General features: G+C 38.7%; 1 protein-coding gene across 8 annotated transcripts in view; it reads right to left on the bottom strand.

Moving 5' to 3' along the window:
• The window catches only part of TRMT11 (tRNA methyltransferase 11 homolog), a 102,332-nt gene extending 84,095 nt beyond the window's left edge, over positions 1-18,237 (bottom strand). Inside the window, exons 1-7 of one of the 8 annotated variants that reach the window (XM_044924455.2) lie at positions 17,752-18,237; positions 9,464-9,529; positions 7,594-7,667; positions 2,764-2,845; positions 2,568-2,660; positions 2,137-2,271; positions 1,244-1,400 (exon numbers count right to left, since the gene is read on the bottom strand). In XM_044924455.2, coding sequence (XP_044780390.2) covers positions 1,244-1,400; positions 2,137-2,271; positions 2,568-2,660; positions 2,764-2,845; positions 7,594-7,667; positions 9,464-9,529; positions 17,752-17,823 — 679 coding nt within the window. In that variant the 5' untranslated portion in view covers positions 17,824-18,237. Of the gene's footprint in view, positions 1-1,243; positions 1,401-2,136; positions 2,272-2,567; positions 2,661-2,763; positions 2,846-7,593; positions 7,668-9,463; positions 9,530-11,923; positions 12,262-17,498; positions 17,650-17,751 lie in introns of those variants that run through there. The other 7 variants (XM_044924457.2, XM_044924456.2, XM_044924453.2 and 4 more) reach the window with 7 other exon arrangements.
• Positions 18,238-21,609: the final 3,372 nt, after the last annotated feature.

The following is a 21,609-nucleotide window of genomic DNA, read 5'->3' as shown; positions in this document are numbered from 1 at the left end:
CTTTCACTTTTCACTCTCATGCATTGGAGAAGGAAATGGCAGCCCACTCCAGTGTTCTTGCCTGGAGAATCCCAGGGACAGGGGAGCCTGGTGGGCTGCCGTCTATGGGGTCCCACAGAGTTGGTCACGACTGAAGCGACTTAGCAGCAGCAGCTGGCTGGCAGATCCTAATGCTGAGAGAGGCAGTGCTATGACAGTAACAGGCACTGAGCCCTGGAGTTAGTCTGCTTGAGTGTGAAACCCATGAGACGTCTACCATGTATAAGTTTGGGCAAGTCACTTAATCTCTGTGCCGTAATCTCAGGAAGATTTTGTAGGGTATCTCAATCTCAGTAGCTGTAGAGTGTTAAATCAGACAGTAACCTTGGAGTGCACAGCTAGTACGTGACATGTTTTCTATTCAACAAATGGGAGCTCCTGCATCATCACTGCTTACGGAGTTTCAGAGGAGTTTCTGACAGGGAAAGACCACTACAGTGAGAAATTCCAACTGCACATAATTTATTCTTACAGTCTGAACACAGTGAATTTAGTCAGGCGAACCTAATTGTGAATACTCCATATGCATAGGCAAGATGGAAGAAAAATGGGTTGAAGCAGGAAAATGTCTTCAGACTCAGGTGAAATAACCTTGGGCTTTCACACAAAGTTAACTACGAGGACATCCAATCAAGGGCGTACAAAACCCAGGTAACGGCCTCAGCAGTCATGCTCTAGGCCACTGATCCTTAGTCACTTTTCTTATTTTCAAACTTCACACATGAACCTCCACAACCCAAAGATAAGGCACATTAATCATTTTTTATGTAAGTATATAACTGCCAATTTTAAAAGATGAATACTTTTTAAAATTGTGTCACTCAAGTCTTTCTTCCTCAAGTGTTTTCCCGTTTTTTTAATTCAAGTACAGTAAGAAATTTCCTATATAAAGAAACTGTAAAGCTTTACAACATTTCTATAATGAATGGTATGCTCCCCTCAGTTGTTACTTATGGGAAAAAACCCCACAAAATTCTAAAAAATATAATAAAAATAAAAACAGAGCCCACAAAATTTCTTTCAGCATTATCTCTGGAAGTAGCAAAAATGTCAAATACTATTATACAAATATGTGGTTGTCTCTTATTTAGTGATAAATAAAAAATTATTCTACTTAATCTTTTAGCAAAAATAATACTATGACCTTGACTAATATAAACAAGTAACATTTCTACATTAGTTTAAAACAATTAAATAAAAATACCTGTTCCAACAAATGGATCAAATACAATATCATTTTTTTTCACTTTTCCATGGTTGGCCATGATGAATGATAAACCAGCATCCATGCTTGTATTTCCAATAAAGTGTCTCTTTTTGACACTGTATGACTCAATAAGCTCTCTCTGCCCATCTGCAATCTAGATCAGAGATATTTTTCAGTTAAGTATAAATCTACAAAACAGATTTAAAATAATTATTCACATTAAATCCACAGTATCTTGATGACAATAACTTCTTTCCACTTAATCACTGCTTTATATAAAAATGTGACTGAGGCAGTTACGGACATACACTTTTTATTTCTTAGTGTGTTCCCATTTACTTCTGCTTTTCAAAGCAAATATGAATTGAATTTGAATGCAACTATTCCAGGAGCTGGTAGGGAGCTCTAGTCACCTCTTTTATTCTCCTAAATAGCAATATCTTGTGGCATAAGCCACAGATTCCACTTGCCCACTCAGTGCCTCAGGGAAGTGGGCAGAACTGCTCTGCAGTAATTTCCTTTAAGAATGGAAACCTCAATCACAGAGCTTCACAAATGAGGTTCCTGCTGTCACAGCACTCTGCCTTTTCTCTGCTTTTATTTAAAAAGCAGTTCACGCTTTCCAGCAAGTTTTGGGTTAAGGTTTCCAGGTACGCAACCTCCTACCTAGGCCCCACACCTTATAACACCTTATAATAATCCTCTTGCATTTCATCAGAATCTCGGGGAGGGGGGGGACACACAACCACATATTTTCCACTGATTTTACTTCACAAAGTAGTTCTGACTCTTCGGCTCCTTTCAAGTTTTACATATAAAGAGTCCAATTCAAAGGACTAACATTTAGGTTTTAAAGAAAACTAAAATAGGTAAAAAGAACACTTGCTTACCCATCTACCAAAATAAATATTATGTGGATTTTCAGGGATGTGGTTTGGGTCCAAACCATAATCCTCCAAAATAGAGAATACATGTTGTGGCTTCTTTAAATTTACTTTCCCTTCAAATGGCAGAAATTCAAGTGCCTAAAAAATAAAAGTAACTCTAAATAATATAAATATCTAAAAGGAAAAATAGTGCTTATATAATAATTCCTATATTGTAAGTTTGGTTATCAGCTATTAAATAAGACAAAACATGAAAAGTGCTTAGCATACAATGTGGTACAAAAGTACTCAGTAGACACTGGGGATTCTTATCCATCAACGGCGGCTATTTTACATTAATCTCATAGGTCCTTTTAGCTTTGCTTTTGCCTGCGGGCTCAGTTGTGTCCAACTCTTTGCGACCATAGGTTTTGGTTTTTGCTAAATTCACTTACATCTATCCGTTTGACTTTTTCTTCTTGTGTCAGTGTTTTATTAAATGTGTGAATCTTTATTTTATATGTAGAATCTGAATGCAGAAATGGAACCTAAAATAAGAGCAGATAAATCCTTTAAGTTTTGTACATAGTACACATGTAGATAGTACAGTATCTACAGATCTGCTTAGATAAAGCCACATTTGCTACGTACCATCTTCTCTACAGGGTAGTTTTTAAGAGAACTGTACAGCTCCTCTGGACACTTCCCATGACCCCACAGTTCAAATATAGACCTAGGAAATAAATGATTGGCACTAACCTCAGTAAAAAAAAGTTAGTTCATACAGTAATATGTAACAGTTATTTCATTGGTTCTTTATGCTCGCTCCACCAAAACAATTACTGCCTATGTTTCTAAGCTATTAAATGAGAAATACGTATCCTGAAAACAAATATAGCTTAAGTCTAAATTACAAACACAAGTTGAACTTTACACAGAAGAATTTGTAAGTCAAGATCTTTTTCGAAGTCTTCACCATTATCATTTCATTTTTTTTTAAACTAGAACACAAATGATGCCATAAAAATCACTTCTTTTAATGAAACAGTTATAAAGTGCAGGAAATTCAATCTTTCCCAACGTCTTCTACATAAAAGGAAAAATGACTGGATAAAAATGTTACCATTAGTATCTAGCCATATTTGATAACACTTAGTAATTGTTACTTTTAAATAAAAAATTCTTATTATGAAAAAAATCTCAAGTTTATATTTATTTTAAGGAATAAAAAAAATTAAGCAAAATTTTATTGCAATCAACGAAACCACTTTTAGAATCAGTTGTAATGAAACTTGATCTATATATTACAGTTTTGTGCATCTAAAATCAACTACTTTATGATTAGAAAAAATGCTGCTCTCAGGACTGCAAATATTATCCTTTGAAAATGAATTCCCCCTTTCCCTTGTACTGAATTTATAGAAACAGGGTCTCTACAATTATACTACTCTTACTCAGCTAAGTAAGAGCTAACACTTAATATAACGCAAAGTACCAGGGACTGTTTTAAGGCCATTTAATATTAATTCAGGTATTCCTAATAGGAATCCTGAGGTAGCTATCAGTATCATCATCCATTTAACCAGTGAGGAAACTGAGGTACAAAAAGATTAAATGACTCTCTCAAGTCATACAGCAGTTTGTAAGGTAGGATTCAAACCCCAATCCATCTGACTCCAGAATCCATACATCACTTCTCTATGCAAAAAGACAAGAACTCCAGGCCATTCAGGAAAGGCACAGACAATGCCACAATTCATAATTATCCCTAATGAACTATTATACAGTAATAATAAAGGAACTAATGCTTGGAGTGACAACCCTAAAAATAATACTCCATATCCTCTTTCAGAAAGAATTTATATAACATAATAAATTTATATGTAAATGGAAAAATTAAAATATTCAATATATAACATCATAAGCTTCCATTATAACTGGCACACTGGAGTAACACCTTTTATGATTTAGATTTTCATAGTAAACTGTTTCCATATATATGACTGCACTATTATGATTCCTATTTTAGACATTAGAAAACTTAAATGGATTGCTACATTTCCCATGGCTGCTATATAAATAAGCATGGGTGTCCACTTATTAATATCCGTATGATCAAAAACATTTCACTGATTATAGCAATAATAATGAAACCTTTCTCACAAATAATGCTTTAAGAAACTATCCTTTGAAGGAAGGAGGGTTAGAACTGGGAAGTGTACACAGGGAGCACCAATCATTTCTGTAATGGTTTATTTTTTTTAAAAATTGTGGCAAATTACACCAAAATGTTGAGATTTAACAAGGTAGGTACCTAGGCATTTGTTATATTTTTCACTCTGTAATATGCTAAAAAAAAAAAACAGTGCATGTTAAAAATAAGTCAAACAAAATCAACTTTCAATCCCTATTCTACCATAAAAAAATCTGAATCTAAGTTAGCTTTGAATACACACTTCTAATGTCTGTTATTCAAGAATAATTAATGCTACAATTAGGATTGTGAATTTTATCCTCTGAAAATGACTTCCCCTTCACCTATTAATTATAGGGAGAAGGCCTCCACAGTGATACTACTTTTACTTAGTTATCACTTAAGGTATAACCTCAACCATGAAAAATATACACAGACTAAAAAGCGAAGTCAAGTGGGCCTTAGGAAGCATCACTATGATGAACAAAGCTAGTGGGGGTGATAGAATTCCAGCTGAGCTATTTCAAATCCTAAAAGATGATGCTGTGAAAGTGCTGCACTCAATATGCCAGCAAATTTGGAAAACTCAACACTGACCAAAGGACTGAAAAAGGTCAGTTTTCATTCTAATCCCAAAGAAAGGCAATGCCAAAGAATGTTCAAAGTACTGCACAATTGCACTCATCTCACACACTAGCAAAGTAATGCTCAAAATTCTCCAAGCTAGGCTTCAACAGTATGTGAACTGAGAACTTCCAGATGTTTAAGCTGGATTTAGAAAAGTCAGAGGAACCAAAGATCAAACTGTCAACATCTGTTGGAGCAACAAAAAAGCAAGAGAATACCAGAAAAACATCTACTTCTGCTTCATTGACTATGCTAAAGCCTTTTACCGTGTGGATAACAACTGTGGAAAATTCTTCAAGAGACAGGAATACCGGACCACCTTACCTGCCTCCTGAGAAATCTATTTGCAGGTGAAGAAGGAACAGTTAGAACCAGACATGCAACAATACTGGTTCAAAATTGGGAAAGGAGTATGTCAAGGCTGTATACTGTCACCCTGCTTATTTAACTTATACGCAGAGTATATCCTGAGAAATGCCAGGTTGGATGAAGCTGAAGCTGGAATCAAGATTGCTGGGAGAAATATCAATAACCTCAGATATGCTGATGATACCACCCTTATGGCAGAAAGTGAAGAGGAACTAAAAAGCCTCTTAATGAAGTGAAAGAGGAAAGTGAAAAGGCTGGCTTAAAACTCAAAAAACTAAGATCATGGTATCCAGTCCCATCACTTCATGGCAAATAGATGGTGAAACAATGGAAACAGTGAGAGACTTTCTTTTCTTGGGCTTCATTATCACTGTAGATGGTGACTGCAGCCATGAAATTAAAAGACGCTTACTCCATGGAAGAAAAGCTATGACCAGCCTAGACAGCATACTGAAAAGCAAACACATTACTTTGCCAACAAAGGTCCATATAGTCAAAGCTACGGTTTTTCCAGTAGTCAAGTATGGATGTGAGAGTTGGACCATAAAGAAAGCTAAGCACCAAAGAACTGATGCTTTTGAACTGTGGTGGAGAAGACTTGAGAGTCCCTTGGACTGCAAGGAGATTCAACCAGTCCATCCTAAAGGAAATCAGTCCTGAATATTTATTGGAAGGACTGATGCTGAAGCTGAAGCTCCAATATTTTGGCCACCTGATGCGAAGAACCGACTCTCTAGAAAAGACCCTGATGCTGGGAAAGACTGAAGGCAGGAGGAGAAGGAGATGACAGAGGATGAGATGGTTGGATGGCATCATTGACTCAGTGCACATGAGTCTGAACAACCTCCGAGAGTTGGTGATGGACAGGGAAGCCTGGCATGCTGTAGTCCATGGGGTCACAGTCAGACATGACTGAGCAACTGAACTGAACTGAAAAAGCGGCCAGGGATATTATTTCATAAAGTTACACAAGTATTACACAACTATTTACTGTACCATTACTCAAATGCATTCATCAAAGATATGAGCTATGAAGGAAGCATATAAATCTGGTTCTCAATAAGCTATTTTAAGCCTATAAGATTTATCTTTGGAATTCAAACATCTCTCAGAGCCATAAATTTTAATATGCTAACATACAGTGATAATTACTCAAATGACGTGTTTTTTAGTTCTATTTCCATTTTCTGGTCATTTTTATTGACTAAGTAAAACTCATTAACAAGCTTCAATTTATGAGATTAGACTGAGCAATGCAGCTAGTTTTCAATTGTTGTTAAGTCACCAAGTCATGTCCTACTCTTTGGGATCCCATGGACTGCAGCACGCCAGGCTTTCCTGTCCATCTCCTGGAGTTTGCTCAAACTCGTGTCCATTGACTTGGTGATGCCATCCAACCACCTCATCCTCTGTTGCCCCCTTCTCCTCCTGCCTTCAATTATATGGGGGTTGTAATCTACTCAATAATAAAGCATTGCTAACCATATTAACAAAACTAGATATATGTAAATTCTTATTTGCACTGCATTATTAAGTATAATTTCCAAGCAAAAAGAAGGAATTTCTCAGAAATCTGTCAAAATCTTCAGGGAGTTGGAGAGGAGTGTTTAAAAAAAAAAAAAAAAAAAAGGCAAGGATAGCATAAGTTTTTCAATTTTAAAATGCTAATTGAAAATGCAGTTTAATTTCCAAACCCAAAGACAGATTTTTCCAACAATGAAACAAGAAAGAAGAAAGAATAGATACTAATGACGAAAGCCAGAAAACACTCAGGCAGGATAAACAAGAATGACATCATTATATTAATTCACATCAAGATATTATAATCAGAACTACACTAACAAAACAGTAAAACATATTTTATGGTAGGCTTCATTTTTTGTCATCTTACACTTCACCAATCTGTTCATCTAATTAAAAACCATCTATAAGAAAAACATTTTTAGGCTTTCAATACTTTGGTTATAATTAAATGTGGCATTTTTCCTATGTAATAACATAGCATTTACATCTTAAACCATATGCTTGCTTAATATAGAAGTTTAAAAAAATTATTCTAAAGCAAGTGTTTCTGCATTTCATCATCTGAGATTCTCTCATCCACAGTTTGAGTAGATAACTCTCCTCTGTTCTCTTACCACCATCCAGTGGCAAATACACATAACTACAAGCTAAACTGGGCTCACAACAATCAACCCCTTCTACTTTCTGCCAATATAGCGAAAAGAACAGAGTAGTTATGAGAAGTCCAGCTTACACTCATGCAGGAGAACATAATAAGTTTTTCTTACTTGGCACACACTGTCCGTTTCATTAAGTTTCTGGCAATATCCTCAGAGGGAATGCTAAGAATCCAAAAAGGAGACTGAAAGAAATAATAATATACAACTTACTTCTAAGTGGTTTTATGACCTTATTTAAGAAGTCAGTAAGAAGAAATTCCTATTTGCTACTTTTATGTGACAATATCTAATCTGACACTAACCAAAATAAAAACTGCTCCAATAGTGGAAAAAAAATTAATTAATACGTAACCTGTTAGGATAATACAGTACAAAATCAGAATTCTTTTTAAAATGATCATATAAATGAAAACATTTTTTACCGCAAATTTAAGGTTATTTAAACTTAAGGTTAATTTCATGTTTGCTCATATGTATTATGACCAAGAATTAACGCACATTTTACCCTTAAGTATAATCTCAGAATTTTTTTTATTGTTGCTAATATTTTCTTATAATACAGCTATTTTGTTTTGAATTACTAAGTAATATATGTCTGAATCATCTCTCTTTTTTCTTTTATAGCTAGCTTTGGCCACCTAAGAGGGTGGGGTCTCTGCAATAACTATGATGAAAAATTATATACAGTATATTATTCAATTATCATTTATTATTTTATCCAAGGAAAAAAGTTCCAAGTGCATCAGGGGGTTTTAATACCCAAGATTATAGGCATCTTTGTGCTCCCCCCAGATAACCACTTGCCAGAATGCAGCAATATGTAGCAGGACCCCAACCTCAGTTCATCCCCCTCACCCAATTATATCCACACGCTCTCTCTTTTCCTCCTCCACCAATAATTGAAGTTCACTTCCCTGGTGGCTCAGACGGTAAAGTGTCTGCCTACAATGTAGGAGACCGGGGTCCGATTCCTGGGTGGGGAAGATCCTCTGGAGAAGGAAATGGCAACCCACTCCAGTACTCTTGCCTGGAAAATCCCATGGGAGGACCCTGGTAGGCTACAGTCCATGGGGTCGCAAAGAGTCGGACACGACTGAGCGACTTCACTTCACTTCAGGTGTAAAAGTCCAACACCAGAGAACTTTCAATTTAAGTTCTCTCACTTTTTATGAGAAGGTCTCCCTGCCAGACCCAGTCTTGATTCCAATTTTTATACTATCCTACAAAAAAATTCAAAATAACCCAAACAGGGAAAAAGACGGTAACCTTAGTATTATTTTTATTAGGAAAAATTTTAAAGCAAGCTGAATTAAGTGAAATCATTAGATAAATTATGGTTGAGTTAACTGATGGAAAAATACACAGTCCTGTTAGTAATGAATGCTAAGCAGAGTGACTATATTATATATGTGATTATATTATGTGTGACTATATTAATGCTATCAAATGAAAAAGAGATACAGAAGTTCACTGCTAGTATTACAACTAACGGGGAAGAACATATATCAAAAGACTAGAAGGCAGTATCGCCAAATTATAAGTCACGTCAAAGAAGAATTGTAAATGATTTTTTTTCTGTTTTTTTAAACTTCCCCAATACACTGATAAACTGTCAAACCCAAATATATGGCTCATAAACTCACAATTTCACACATGCATAATTAATTTAAAATTATAAAATGAGTACCAAAAATAAGTCTGAAAGCAGCTAAATTCTAATTATACCTCATCAACAGAGGACAGACCTCTTTTCAATAAAGGGACAGATAAAAATTATGGTAGACTACCGAAGTAAAATTTAAAAACTAATAAAGTGAAAACTGGAGATAAATCTAACTTTCCAAAACAAAAATTTCCCCAAAATATCCTTTTTATTCAACTGCCCTTAAAAACAGACACAAGTAACTATAAAAATATAAATTTAAGATTTCTAAGGATACTATATATATGTCTAATAAAAAATATAAATTCAACTTACCTTTCCATAAGTTTCCTGACTACTGGTGAACTGACCTCCAAAAAGTGAAAGCAAAGACTTTATCTCCTATATTGAAAATATTAGAGAATACATTTGCACACATGGAACTTAGAAGTATAATAAAACACAGTTATTAACACAATTAAAAAAAAAAAGAGAAGGGGGGGGTTGATTATCTACCTAAAAGGCTAAAATGTCAATACCAGACAAATTATAACTCTGGGTTCTGAAAATATTTTACAGTCACAACCATGGGAAGCAATTTCTGAGAAATTTCAGGAAAAAAAAAAAAGTTGTCAAAAGATTTTGAGAAAATGCCCTGATTTCTGAAAAGGAAAAAGCAGATTGCAAAAAATGGTATCTGACAATGGATCAATAAAAATAAAACCATTAGATGATTTGAGGATGTTAAGAAAGGAAATAACATGTTTGTAATGAGGTTTAGGACTCTTACTTCTTCCCTTTAAATATTAATTTCATAAATATTTTTCTCCTTGGCATTAGGATTACAAATTTTTCAGTAGGAAACAATATACTTTATGTTGAACACTTAGGTGTTTTCAAAATTTTATCAGTTTAAAAGGCTAAATACTCATTTTCATAAATATCTGGCTTTTTCCAAATTTTAGATTGTTTCTTTAAGATAGAGATGCAATAAACAATGATATTATACCCAGAGATGTGGAAAGTTGTATGGCTTCTTAAAGTACATATGGTCAAAATACTTTCTTAAAGAATTGTTCTAAGTTATAAGGTGAGAATATCAATTTGCCGTTTCACTACTGTTCAACTGGATGATGTACTGTTTTTAATTCATTAAATGTATGAAAAATAGCACTTTTGTTTTAATTTTTTGACTACTTGGATAGAAAATTATTTTTAATGTATGTTTACAAGCTGTATTTTGAACCATTCTTTCTCTAGAAAATCAAATCATTAGTTATGTATTATGATTAACGAAGACCAAAACTAGAATTTTACCAAATGTCAGAAGAGAATACTTTACAGACTAAGTTTGCTGTCTTGTCCAGTTAATTAGATGAATAAATATATGTTGAATTAAAAAAAAAGAAAAGTGATTATTAGGGAACATAACTATAGATTAATTGAATAAGTACAAGTTATGGTACTTTTTAGCCTTTCCGGATAAAATTACAGAACTAGAAAGAGAATACAACAGCTACTTTAAAAACATCAAGTACCCAAAGTTGAAATCTGTTCAGATAGTTCATATGGCCTATGAAGCAAATACTTTGTATTGGTAAACACAAGATGAGAATACAAACTTTCTAATTCACACTGCTAACAAATTTTACCTTCCTCAAATAACATAAAGCAGGCGGACTCCCACTCTGCTGGGGAGGTCTTACACAGGATGAAACCCAATGAGAGGGTGCCTACAATCCCCTTTCCTCTCAGGCAGGGGAAGGAAGAATTAACACCCAGCCCACCACGAGCCCTGGTCACCCTGGGAGAAAGTACACCCAGACTGTGAAAGCCCTCCACCTCCAGACCAAGAAGAATGGGAGGTTAGCGCAACTAGCGCCTTATCTGTTTTTCCTTTTGTCTGTGCAACGAATCTTTTTTTTTAATCCCAGGTACTAGAAGGTGCTGCATTCACCTGAATCATATGGACAGACCAAGAACTAGCACAGACTATCAGGAAATCACTGAAGGTAGTCCAACAGTTATTTTGCAACAGAGGTGACACAAATTTAAACAGAAGGCATCATTCGACCTTGGAGGCAGGCCACAATTTGGTTTCCAGTTCTTCCAAATAGCAGCTATGTGATTTTATACAAGAATCTTAACTCCCTCGACTCCCAGTTCCCTCATCAATGAAACGGGAAATCAGCTACCTCAAAAGGTTAAGGAGATTTGTAATGAAAAGAGCAAAGAACCTAGGCTGTAACTGAATGAATCAAGATAGTGATCACCACAACACTGTCCTTGAAGTTCAGTGGGTCAAGAAAGCAAGCAAGACTGACAATTATACTACTTAAAAGAAAAATGAAGTTATAGATTGTTTCTTGGCAAGAATGATAATTGTTCACTCCTTATTAAAGCATATTATGAATATGAATTCATATATTCATAACATACTTTCAAAACATGAAAGTTTGCTGCTCTTGGAATACAGTTAGAAATGAGCAACAGGTTAAAGCACAAAGGTTCTAAGTATAAAAAAAAAGTGAGGATCATTCAAAATTTTATGGCATAGGATTAGCACCATTACCCAAAATCTAAGAAATGATTTAAAAGTCAGAGTAAACGTGATAATCCATGTTTCGAACTGAAAAGCAAAACACGTATTAAAACTACCACATCAACCTACTTGCAAAAAGCAAAACAAAATTTTTATTCATCACATGGCAAATTTACTTTTCAGTTAATCTTTTTACATCAGGAACAAAGAATTTAGACACTGGATACAAAAATATGGCATGATCTGGGGCATACCTGATGCATTAATTCACACGAGCTTTGCAGTTCTTTTAGCCACTCACTTTTTCATCCATTTAGTTTGTTTCAGAACCAGCAGTAAAATCCAGGTGTCTGAACTTTTAGTACAATAAGGCAGCTGCCAACTAAAACTAGCCCTGATTAACTGCACAGAGGTAAAACCAGAACCATATTTGCACTCTTAATCTTTCACTTTAAATCACATAGGCAGCTACTCATTACAGCTTTCCTGTCTAGCAGTTCTAATAATGTGTGTGTGTGTGCACGCACGCATGCACACTCAGTCAAATCCAACTCTTTGCCACCCCATGGACTGTAGCCCGCCAGGATCCTCTGTCCATAGAATTCTTCAGACAAGAATACTTGAGTGGGTAGCCACTGCCTTCTCCAGGGGATCTTTGCCATCCAGGGATCAAACTCACATCTCTTGTGCCTCCTGCATTGGCAGGCAGGTTCTTTACCACGATGCCATCTGGGAAGCCCTCTAACATAGTAGATGGGTCCAAAAGCGTGCTTGATTGCCTTCCCCAAAGAGATCCTATTTCACTCAATTCAATATTTATTAAATGACTAATATATGCAAGGCATTAAGCTGTGTAAAGATTCATTGAGCTGTGTAAAGACCCTGAGGGAGCTAGGGTCTAGTAGAACTAACATTTAACCTAGTAACTGAAATGTGAGGTGTACAACAGTGAATGCCCTTAAAGAAGCAAAAAAAAAAAAAAAGACAAACACAATAATAATATACTAGAGTACAAAGGAAGAAAAGATTGCTTCAGTTTTAGAAGAAAACTTTCAATGGAAACTCACTTTAAGCCCTGAAACACAGGGAGAATCTATACAGAAAGAGAACTTTGAGTGATGGCAATTCAATTCAAATCTAATTCAGGTAACTCACATTAAGCCTCCCGTTGAGAAGAATTAAAAAAAAAAAAATGACCTCTACTTGAAGGCATGAGAGATTACAAGAATTACCAAATCAAGATCCAGGACAGGACAGATATCTCAAGGTATAGTCACTCTTTCCCTGGGAAATATATCAAATCCAAGAGTAGCAGCGAAGGTGGACAGCTTAATGGAGCCAGAAGAACAAAAAAGAAAGAGCACAGGACCAACAATGGGAAGGAAAGAAAGTTGGATAAAACCACTCAGTTCAGACTGGAATCCCCCAAACCTATGCATATTATCAAGCGCGTGCAAATCAGAGCAGAGACAGAACTCAAAGCCTGAAAACGAGTTCAAGCGATCCTGGAGTGTTAATGGAGTTTTAATGCTCCTATCTTCAAGAGCATTTGCATCATCCCAGTATTCATTTCTTTTTTTAAATAAATTTTCAAATATATCTGGCATGTATTTTAAAAACACCCAGCACACATATGAAAAAGCAGCAAGAGAAACAATACATGAAAGAAACTGACCCACAGGACCCCTTTTATCAATTACATATTTTAACACAGCAGTGCTTTCTATATTGAAGAAGATAAAAGACAAAATTAAGAATTTGGGCAGAGAATTAACAAAAAAAAATGCACATCTGAAAAAGAATCAAGTAAAAAAAAAAATTATGAAATCTAAAATAAACAAGTATGTGGGCAAATCGAAATGAACACTGACTATATAAAATCAATAGACTGAAGAGTGGTACAGGAAAGACCCAAACAAGATGGTGGGAATGTCAGGGAAGGGTATCTGGCTGCGCTGTTTGTGGCAGAGGTCGTGGGAGGGCGCAGAGAAGAAAATCATGCAATGGCAGGCTTTAAACACCAGACTAGAGTTTCAGCCTTAGGACAATGGAGACAGAAAAGAAGATTGAGTTTTGGGGAGATGGAACTGGCACAAAGGAAAGATACTAAGAAGAACTTAAGAAAGAAGAAACAGGTAAAAAATCAGCAACTACTAGGGATGCTGTTTTTTAAGACTGCAGCCTAAGCATGCCATTCTCCCTGCATTACCTGCTACAGGCACTCACCCTCCTTGGCTGCTCTCTAGTTCGACCCTGGTGGATTAGAATCCTAGAGGATTCTAAGTGGTATCCCTTCTCTGGGACTCCAGAGTTACTTTTTAAAACACAAATGACTGCTAGTCACTTCATGATTTAAAAAGGAAAAACGTTTGCTATTTCTTGGCTTAAAAAGGAAATTAAAAAAAAAAAAAAAAGGCCAGTGGTTCTCCATAATCTAAAATAAAATCCAAATTACTTCCAACAGTTTCAAAACACTTCAGAATCTGGATCCTAGCCACCTCTCTAGCCTCACTGTCCATTACTTCATCCTCCTTCCCCATACAACCCACACCCAAACCACCATAAACAACCACCCCTCTGGGCCTCTACACTTGCTTTCTTTTCTCAGTGAAGTGGGCTCTTGAGTCCTCTTCATCCCCAGAGCATCTTCCTCATCAATTAAGATCTAACTAAAATATTACTTCCTCCATGAGACTCTATGCCCTTGCACCTCATCTCACCAGTACACCTGCTCAGCCACACATTAGTCCTGAATGAATGCAGCAGTCTTCCTTGGAAACTCGTAAGGCCAGTGGACTGAACACAACTGAAGAGAATCACAGAATCCTGGCACAATTACAAACATGTGCTCTTCACCCCAGCTAAGTTTTCCGCATCACTCTAACACCCGACTTCCTCTCTACCTAATTGTTTAGCTCATCAGCTCCCTTTTTGCTCTCAAGATTATTTCAGTTTTCTCAATTTCTCCATTCAACTGCTTGGTCCTCTATCTTTCAAGAAAGTACCTTGACTCATTCATTACCTAGAAAATAGCCCTTCTGGCAACTACCCACACCTGCCCTAAGTCTCCTCTGCCCAAGCTCCCTCCTATGGAAAGGCCAACACCTCCAGCTGTGTCCTTATAGCCACTTTCCCCTTCCCTCCAGCCTTCAAACACACCAATTTCTCCAACAGGGAAAGGGATTCTCCCTCAACTCTAGGTCTCCTCAAACTGTTAACCAATCTCTTACTTTACATTCTTGTGTTAAGAGCAGTCTATCTCTGCTTTCTCATTTTCTAGTGATCACTAAACCAAGTAATCTATTTCTTCCTAAAACTACACAACCACTCTAGAAAAACCCTAAAGCTTTATCTTCTTGATTTCTTTGGTCTCACATTTAAAAACAGAGACATCAATTTGCCGACAAATGTCCATACAGTCAAAGCTATGGTTTTCCCAGTAGTCATTTATGGATGTACGAGTTGGACCACAAAGGCTAAGTGCTGAAGAATTGATGCTTTTGAACTGTGGTGCTGGAGAAGACTCTTGAGAGTCCCCTGGACCGCAAGAAGAGCAAACCAGTCAATCCTAAAGGAAATCAACCCTAAATATTCACTGGAAGGACTGATGCTGAAGCTCCAATACTTTGGCCACCTGATATGAAGAGTCGACTCACTGGAAAAGACCCTGATGCTGCAAAAGTTGAAGGCAAGAAGAGAAGGAGGTGACAGAGGATGAGATGGTTGGAGGGCATCACTGGCTTAATGGATATGAGTCTGAGCAAATTCCAGGAAAGAGTGAAGGACAGAGAAGCCTAGCGTGCTGCAGTTAATGGGGTCGCCAAGAGTCGGACACAACTTGAACAACAACTCTCTTCCTATTCTGACGCTTGCCTATCTTCCTCATGACCTTTTTTCCCACTTCCCCTTAATATCAATGCTTCCAATGCTGTATTTGGCCTACTGCTCTTTTTGATGCTATGCTTTCTCTGAATAATTTCATTCTCTCTCCTAGGGTTCATATGCAAAAGACTTCTAAATGTTAGTTACCAGCCCATGCAGCTCTATTAAGAGCCATGCATACTCATATTCACTGCCTCGTCATGTCTGTCTGGTGTTACACAAGCATATCAAATTCAGCATAACCAAAATTTAAATCTTACTTCTGCCCGTGCTATTTTAAACAGAAACACCTTGATATCGATCCCAGGACTCATCCTTGATTGATCCCTCTTCCCCCCACCTTCAACCAATCATCTAACCGTCAACCCTCATCATCAAGCCCTGATGATTTTATCACCTAAATGTTGTCCCAGTGTATACAGTCATCTTATTCCTTGCCCTAATTCAGGCTTTCTTAATTTATTAACAAGACTATTCCAACAGACTCAACTCCTAGCTCCTGATTACCCTCAAATCCATCCTCCGTACTGCTTCCAAAGTGATTTTTTAAAAAATCTAATTTTGTCACTTCCTTACTTAAAATTCTTCAATAAAATCTCCTTCTAAGTTCCAGAGTATTTAAGACTTTACATTTTACAAACCCTACCCTTCTCTCCAATATTTTGGCCACCTGATGTGAAGAACTGACTCATTGGAAAAGACCCTGATGCTGGTAAAGACTGAAGGCAGGAGAAGGGGATGACAGAGGATGAGATGGCTGGATGGCATCACTGATGCGATGAACATGAGTTTGAGCAAGCTCCAGGAGTTTGTGATGGAGAGGGAAGCCTGGTATGCTGTAATCCATGGGATCGCAAAGAGTTGGGACACTACTGAGTGACTGAACTGAACTGACCCTTCTCTCCCAGGCAGTGGTAAAGAATTTGCCTGCCAATGCAGGAGACACGGGTTCAATTCCTGGGTTGGGAAGATCCCATGGAGAAGGAAACGGCTACACACTCCAGTATTCTAGCCTGGGAAATCCCAGGACAGAGGAGCCTGGTGGGCTAGAGTCCATGGGGTCGCTAAAGAGCTGGACACAACTTAAGACACTACAACAACAATCCTTCTCTCCCACTCTCTTATCATTCTTTGCTACATATTTGGTAACTCAGTAATAATGAATAGCTTGTAATTCTAATTTACTTGTGTCTCTCCCTGGCCTGGCTAACTTCTCATCTTTTAAGTTACAGCTCAAGTGTTATACCCTCCTGAAAGCCATCTCAATGGCCAACATCCCCCACCCCTCAGATTTCCCTTCCATATGCTGGTATTTCACTGCGTGTCTATCACTGCACTTACCAAAGTTATTTCATAACGCTCTGTTTACGCATCTGGTCACCCTTTATCCTAAACGGTAAACTCCGTGAAGACAGAAACTCTGTCGTCATTATATCCCCAGCGTCCAGCACATTCTATTACATGTATTCTGAAAATCTTTCTTGAATGAATAAAAAATTTCCCCACCTTTTCACCATTCAACCCTAGCACGCAAATTCATCACCACTACTCCAACCCCCATGAAATTTGAGCCGCATATTCGATACTTAAAATACTACCCTAAGCATTTCTGTCCGCTGTCTCTATTTTCCCATAGACGAAGAGCTCCGGCAGGAAGAGGACCGGTCGTATTCACCTACCTGCTGCTGCTGCTGCTAAGTCGCTTCAGTCGTGTCCGACTCTGAGCGACCCCATGGACGGCAGCCCACCAGGCTCCCCCGTCCCTGGGATTCTCCAGGCAAGAACACTGGAGTGGGTTGCCAGTTCCTTCTCCAATGCATGCATGCATGCTAAGTCGCTTCAGTCGTGTCCGACTCTGTGCGACCCTATGGACAGCAGCCCACCAGGCTCCTCTGGCCACCGGATTCTCTAGGCAAGAATACTGAGGTAGGTTGCCATTTCACCTACCTAACTCCGGTTAACTGGCACAAGGACAGAAGAATGAATAAATATGCTTAGCGAGGATGAGAAGCTGTTTCGGACTTCTCTCTCACATCCTCCGCGGAGCTCAGACCTGTCCCAGGGGACGAGTCGTCTCCCCGACAAGCACAGACCCCCAATCCCCGCGGGCTCAGACTGCGCGGGTCGCCTCCACCCGCACATCAATCCCCACCGCGCCGTCGTCTCCCGCCAGAAGCAGTGAACGGCACTGCGGGCTCACCGGAAGGCGGAACTCCAGGTGCTCCTGTGCCATGAGCAGAAGATACCTGTTCAAGATACCCGGCGGCGCCATCGCAGCAACCCACAACACGCCTGCGCGGTCCAGAGTGTCTCACCGCTTTCTTCCCACACACACCACTTCCGCTGGGGGCGGAGTCTGAGCCGGAAGCGGAAGTAAGGCGAGCCGGGCACTGTCCGGTGTTTCCCAGCTGTTGGAATTTGAACACTCCGGCTCCAGGCGAGGCTTCCTCCGGTACTAGGTGCGCGCTAGTTGAGGCCACCTTGTACTAGGAGCTTGTGTGGGATGCCGCGTTGTGTTCCAGAGTAGGTTGCGATGAGACAGTGTAGTTCCCAGTGATCCTCCACCTGAAATGTACTTTTAACTTTCCCTGCTGCTACTAAGTCACTTCAGTCGTGTCCGACTCTGTGTGACCCCATAGACGGCAGCCCACCAGGCTCCCCCGTCCCTGGGATTCTCCAGGCAAGAACACTGGAGTGGGCTGCCATTTCCTTCTCCAATGCATGAATGTGAAAAGTGAAAGTGAAGTCGCTCAGTCCTGTCCGACTCTTAGCGACCCCATGGACTGCAGCCTACCAGGCTCCTCCATCCATGGGATTTTCCAGGCAAGAGTACTGGAGTGGGGTGCCATTGCCTTCTCCTGCTGCTGCTGCTGCTAAGTCGCTTTAGTCGTGTCCAACTCTGTGCGACCCCACGGACTGCAGCCTACCAGGCTTCTCCGTCCATGGGATTGTCCAGGCAAGAACACTGGAGTGGGTTGCCATTTCCTTCTCCAATGCATGAAAGTGGAAAGTGAAAGTGAAGTTGCTCAGTCATGTCCGACTCTTAGCAACCCCATGGACTGCAGCCCACCAGGCTCCTCCATCCATGGGATTTTCCAGGCAACAGTACTGGAGTGGGGTGCCATTGCCTTCTCCTACAACTCTTCAAATTCGAGTTACTCTAACTGAACTGAAATTTCACTTACTTCAGTGCAGACTTCTCCAACCACTTTAGGCTTGGGGACTGACTTAGCTGGCCCACTCACTCAAGATTTAGTATGCTTTTTATATTTTCGGTAACTTTCAAAGATACTTGCCTTGTAAGCCAATTAGAGTCAGCTCTTGAGGACGGAGGTCATCTCAACAATCCATTCTGTACCTCACAGAAAACAAAGTGAAAGTGAAGTAGCTCACTCCTGTCTGAGTCTTTGGGACCCCCATGGACTATAGCCTACGAGGCTTCTCCGTCCATGGGATTTTCCAGGTAAGAATACTGGAGTAGGTTGCCATTTCCTTCTCCAGGAGATCTTCCCGACCCAGGGATTGAAACCGGGTCTCCCGCATTGTAGGCAGACACTTTACTGTCTGAGCCACCAGGGAAGCCCTCCTCAAAGTAAGTACAGCTGATCCTTGAACAAGATGGATTTGTACTGCTTGGAGTCCAGTTATATGTGGTGGTTGTTGTTTTTCCACTGAGTACTAAAGTACTACAAGATTAGAGGTTGAAGGGCCAACTATAAATTTTACACAGATTTTCAATTTTGCAGGGGCTGAATACCCCTAATCCTTCCCCAAGACCCCACCCACACGGTCTTGTTCAAGGATCAGCTGTACCTGAGTTGTGGTGTTAGGCTCAGGTGACAAGTCCACAGCCAATTGTATATTAAAACAATGATGTAAGTTGCTTCTAACTATTCACACTGGCACAGATTTGATAGCAGATAGTTCATAAGTTCTAATAATTTACGTATTCTATGTATATGTTGTTGCTTTTGAGGGTACTGAGTCTTCTGTGCTTTTGAGACCTGTTTTACATTCTACATAATATTGTGCAAAGTACAGAAGGGTTGGTATTCTCCATATCCCCACCATCAAGTGCCAAGATCATAGCTGATGCTTAGTGGACGTGATTAAGAGCATAGGCTGTTGTCAGTCTTAGGTTCAAACTTCAGTTCCACTGTTTACCATCTATATGCTCTTAAGCAAATTTCTTTGCCTCTTTTACGCTCAGTTTTATCAGAAATGGAATAATACTGCCTCGCTTAAGGGATTGTTCTGATTGAGATAATTTACATAAAGAGTTTAATAAATTGTATGGGGCAAAGGGGCTTCCCAGGTGGTGCTAGTGGTAAAGAACCCACCTGCCAATACAGGAGATGTAAGAGAAGTGGATTCGATCTCTGGGTTGGGGAGAAGGCATAGCAACCCACTCCGGTATTCTTGCCTGAAGAATCCCATGGACAGAGAAGCCTGACGGGCTACTGTCCATAGGGTTGCAAAGAGTTGGACATGACTGAAGTGAGTTAGTACGTGTAGGGCAAAAAAAAAAAAAAAAAGGATATTTTTCTTCTCGTAAAAAAAAACTGTATGAGAATTCCTCTTAACAAGCCATCTACTTTTTTTTTAGGTAAAATGTCTTGATAAGCCCACTTGAAGTAAGTGAGCCTCTGAACGTCTCTTGGCCAAGGCTTCAGAGAGGAATAAAACTACAAGATGTGAAAAAGGAGTTGTTGACTCCTTTAAGAAAAGAGGCCAAGGTAGGCACAGAACTGATGAAATGTTAGGGCAAGGATGTGCAGTGCTTGATAAACCCCTATCCCCCGAGTTTCTCAGAATGATTAAATACTATACATGAGATTTTGATGGAACAGCTTTTTAAGTTTTAAAGAAATGCTGATTTTCATGGCTGGGTTGATTTGGTGCTGTGCAGAAATACCAAGTGAGAATACTGGCCCTAGGAGAACCCAGATGAATTCAAGTTTCACAGATTGTTCACGTTGAGATCCTTTAAGCTAAGGTTCATAACTAAATTGCTACTAATTCTTCACTCCAGAAATGAGCAGGAGAGCATCTGCATCATGAATCTCAAAGCATTGGCTACATGGTCCGGGGAGATAGAAATTAACCCTGCATAGGCCATTAGGGTTAGTGTGAAACTACTCTGAGATCAATTAAACTGCCTTTGGAGGAATCGCAGCTAGAACTGTTCAACATTTTGGGGCTTTCTAGAGTAGTTAAGGAGCAGCAGGAAGGTATGGATTTGGGAATTTGGTGTTCAAATTAGCATCTAGAGACTTGCAATTTAAAAAAAAAATCATTTTGTTGAAGTATAGTTCATTTACAGTATTGTTAGTTTCTTGTGTACAGCAAAGTGATTCAGTTATACATATATATATCCTTTTTCATATCCTTTTCCATGGTTTATTATCAAATATTGAATATAGTTCCCTGTGCTATTCAGTAGGACCTTGCTGTTTATCCATTCTATATATCATAGTTTGCATCTCCAACTAAAAAAAAAAAAAAAAGTACTGGAAGGAGTTAAGAGGTTCAAAATCTGTCTTCTGGAAGCTGATCCAAAGCTCCATTTTTGTTTCATCTATCCAGACAGATGTCTTAGAGCCCCGGCTCCTCTTGTGAGATTGGAGCTTCTGGGATAGGCTGCTCATATTAAAAACCCAGAGGAATTCCTGGGAAGTCAGAGAGGAGAATTTTGAGTTCAGGTTATAATAGGTCACTACAGTGTTGAGACAAGTAGGACATAGTGAAGCTAGGAAATGAGAGTTAACAGGCCCAGCAGCAGAAGTGGGACCATACATCTAACTGAACATCTAACACTTGAAAAGTGTTTGGGTGTCGCAAAGAACCACAGGGATTGTGAATCAATGAGAGGGAGAAAAGTATGTATTAAGGCTAGATTTTTGCAACAAATTAAAAGCAAGGGGATTCTGAGCAGTTCAAAAAGTACATATTTGTTGTAACAAGTCATATAAGAAGTGAAAACTTCACTATAGTGAAGCATTCCTGAGGGAGTTCTGTTTCACAGGATTTCAAAAGAATACTCATCATCAGTCTTAAT

Source organism: Bubalus bubalis, chromosome 10 (genome assembly GCF_019923935.1).
Source record: "Bubalus bubalis isolate 160015118507 breed Murrah chromosome 10, NDDB_SH_1, whole genome shotgun sequence".
Classification (NCBI taxonomy): Eukaryota; Metazoa; Chordata; class Mammalia; order Artiodactyla; family Bovidae; genus Bubalus; species Bubalus bubalis.
This window is presented reverse-complemented; position numbering and strand designations above follow the sequence as displayed.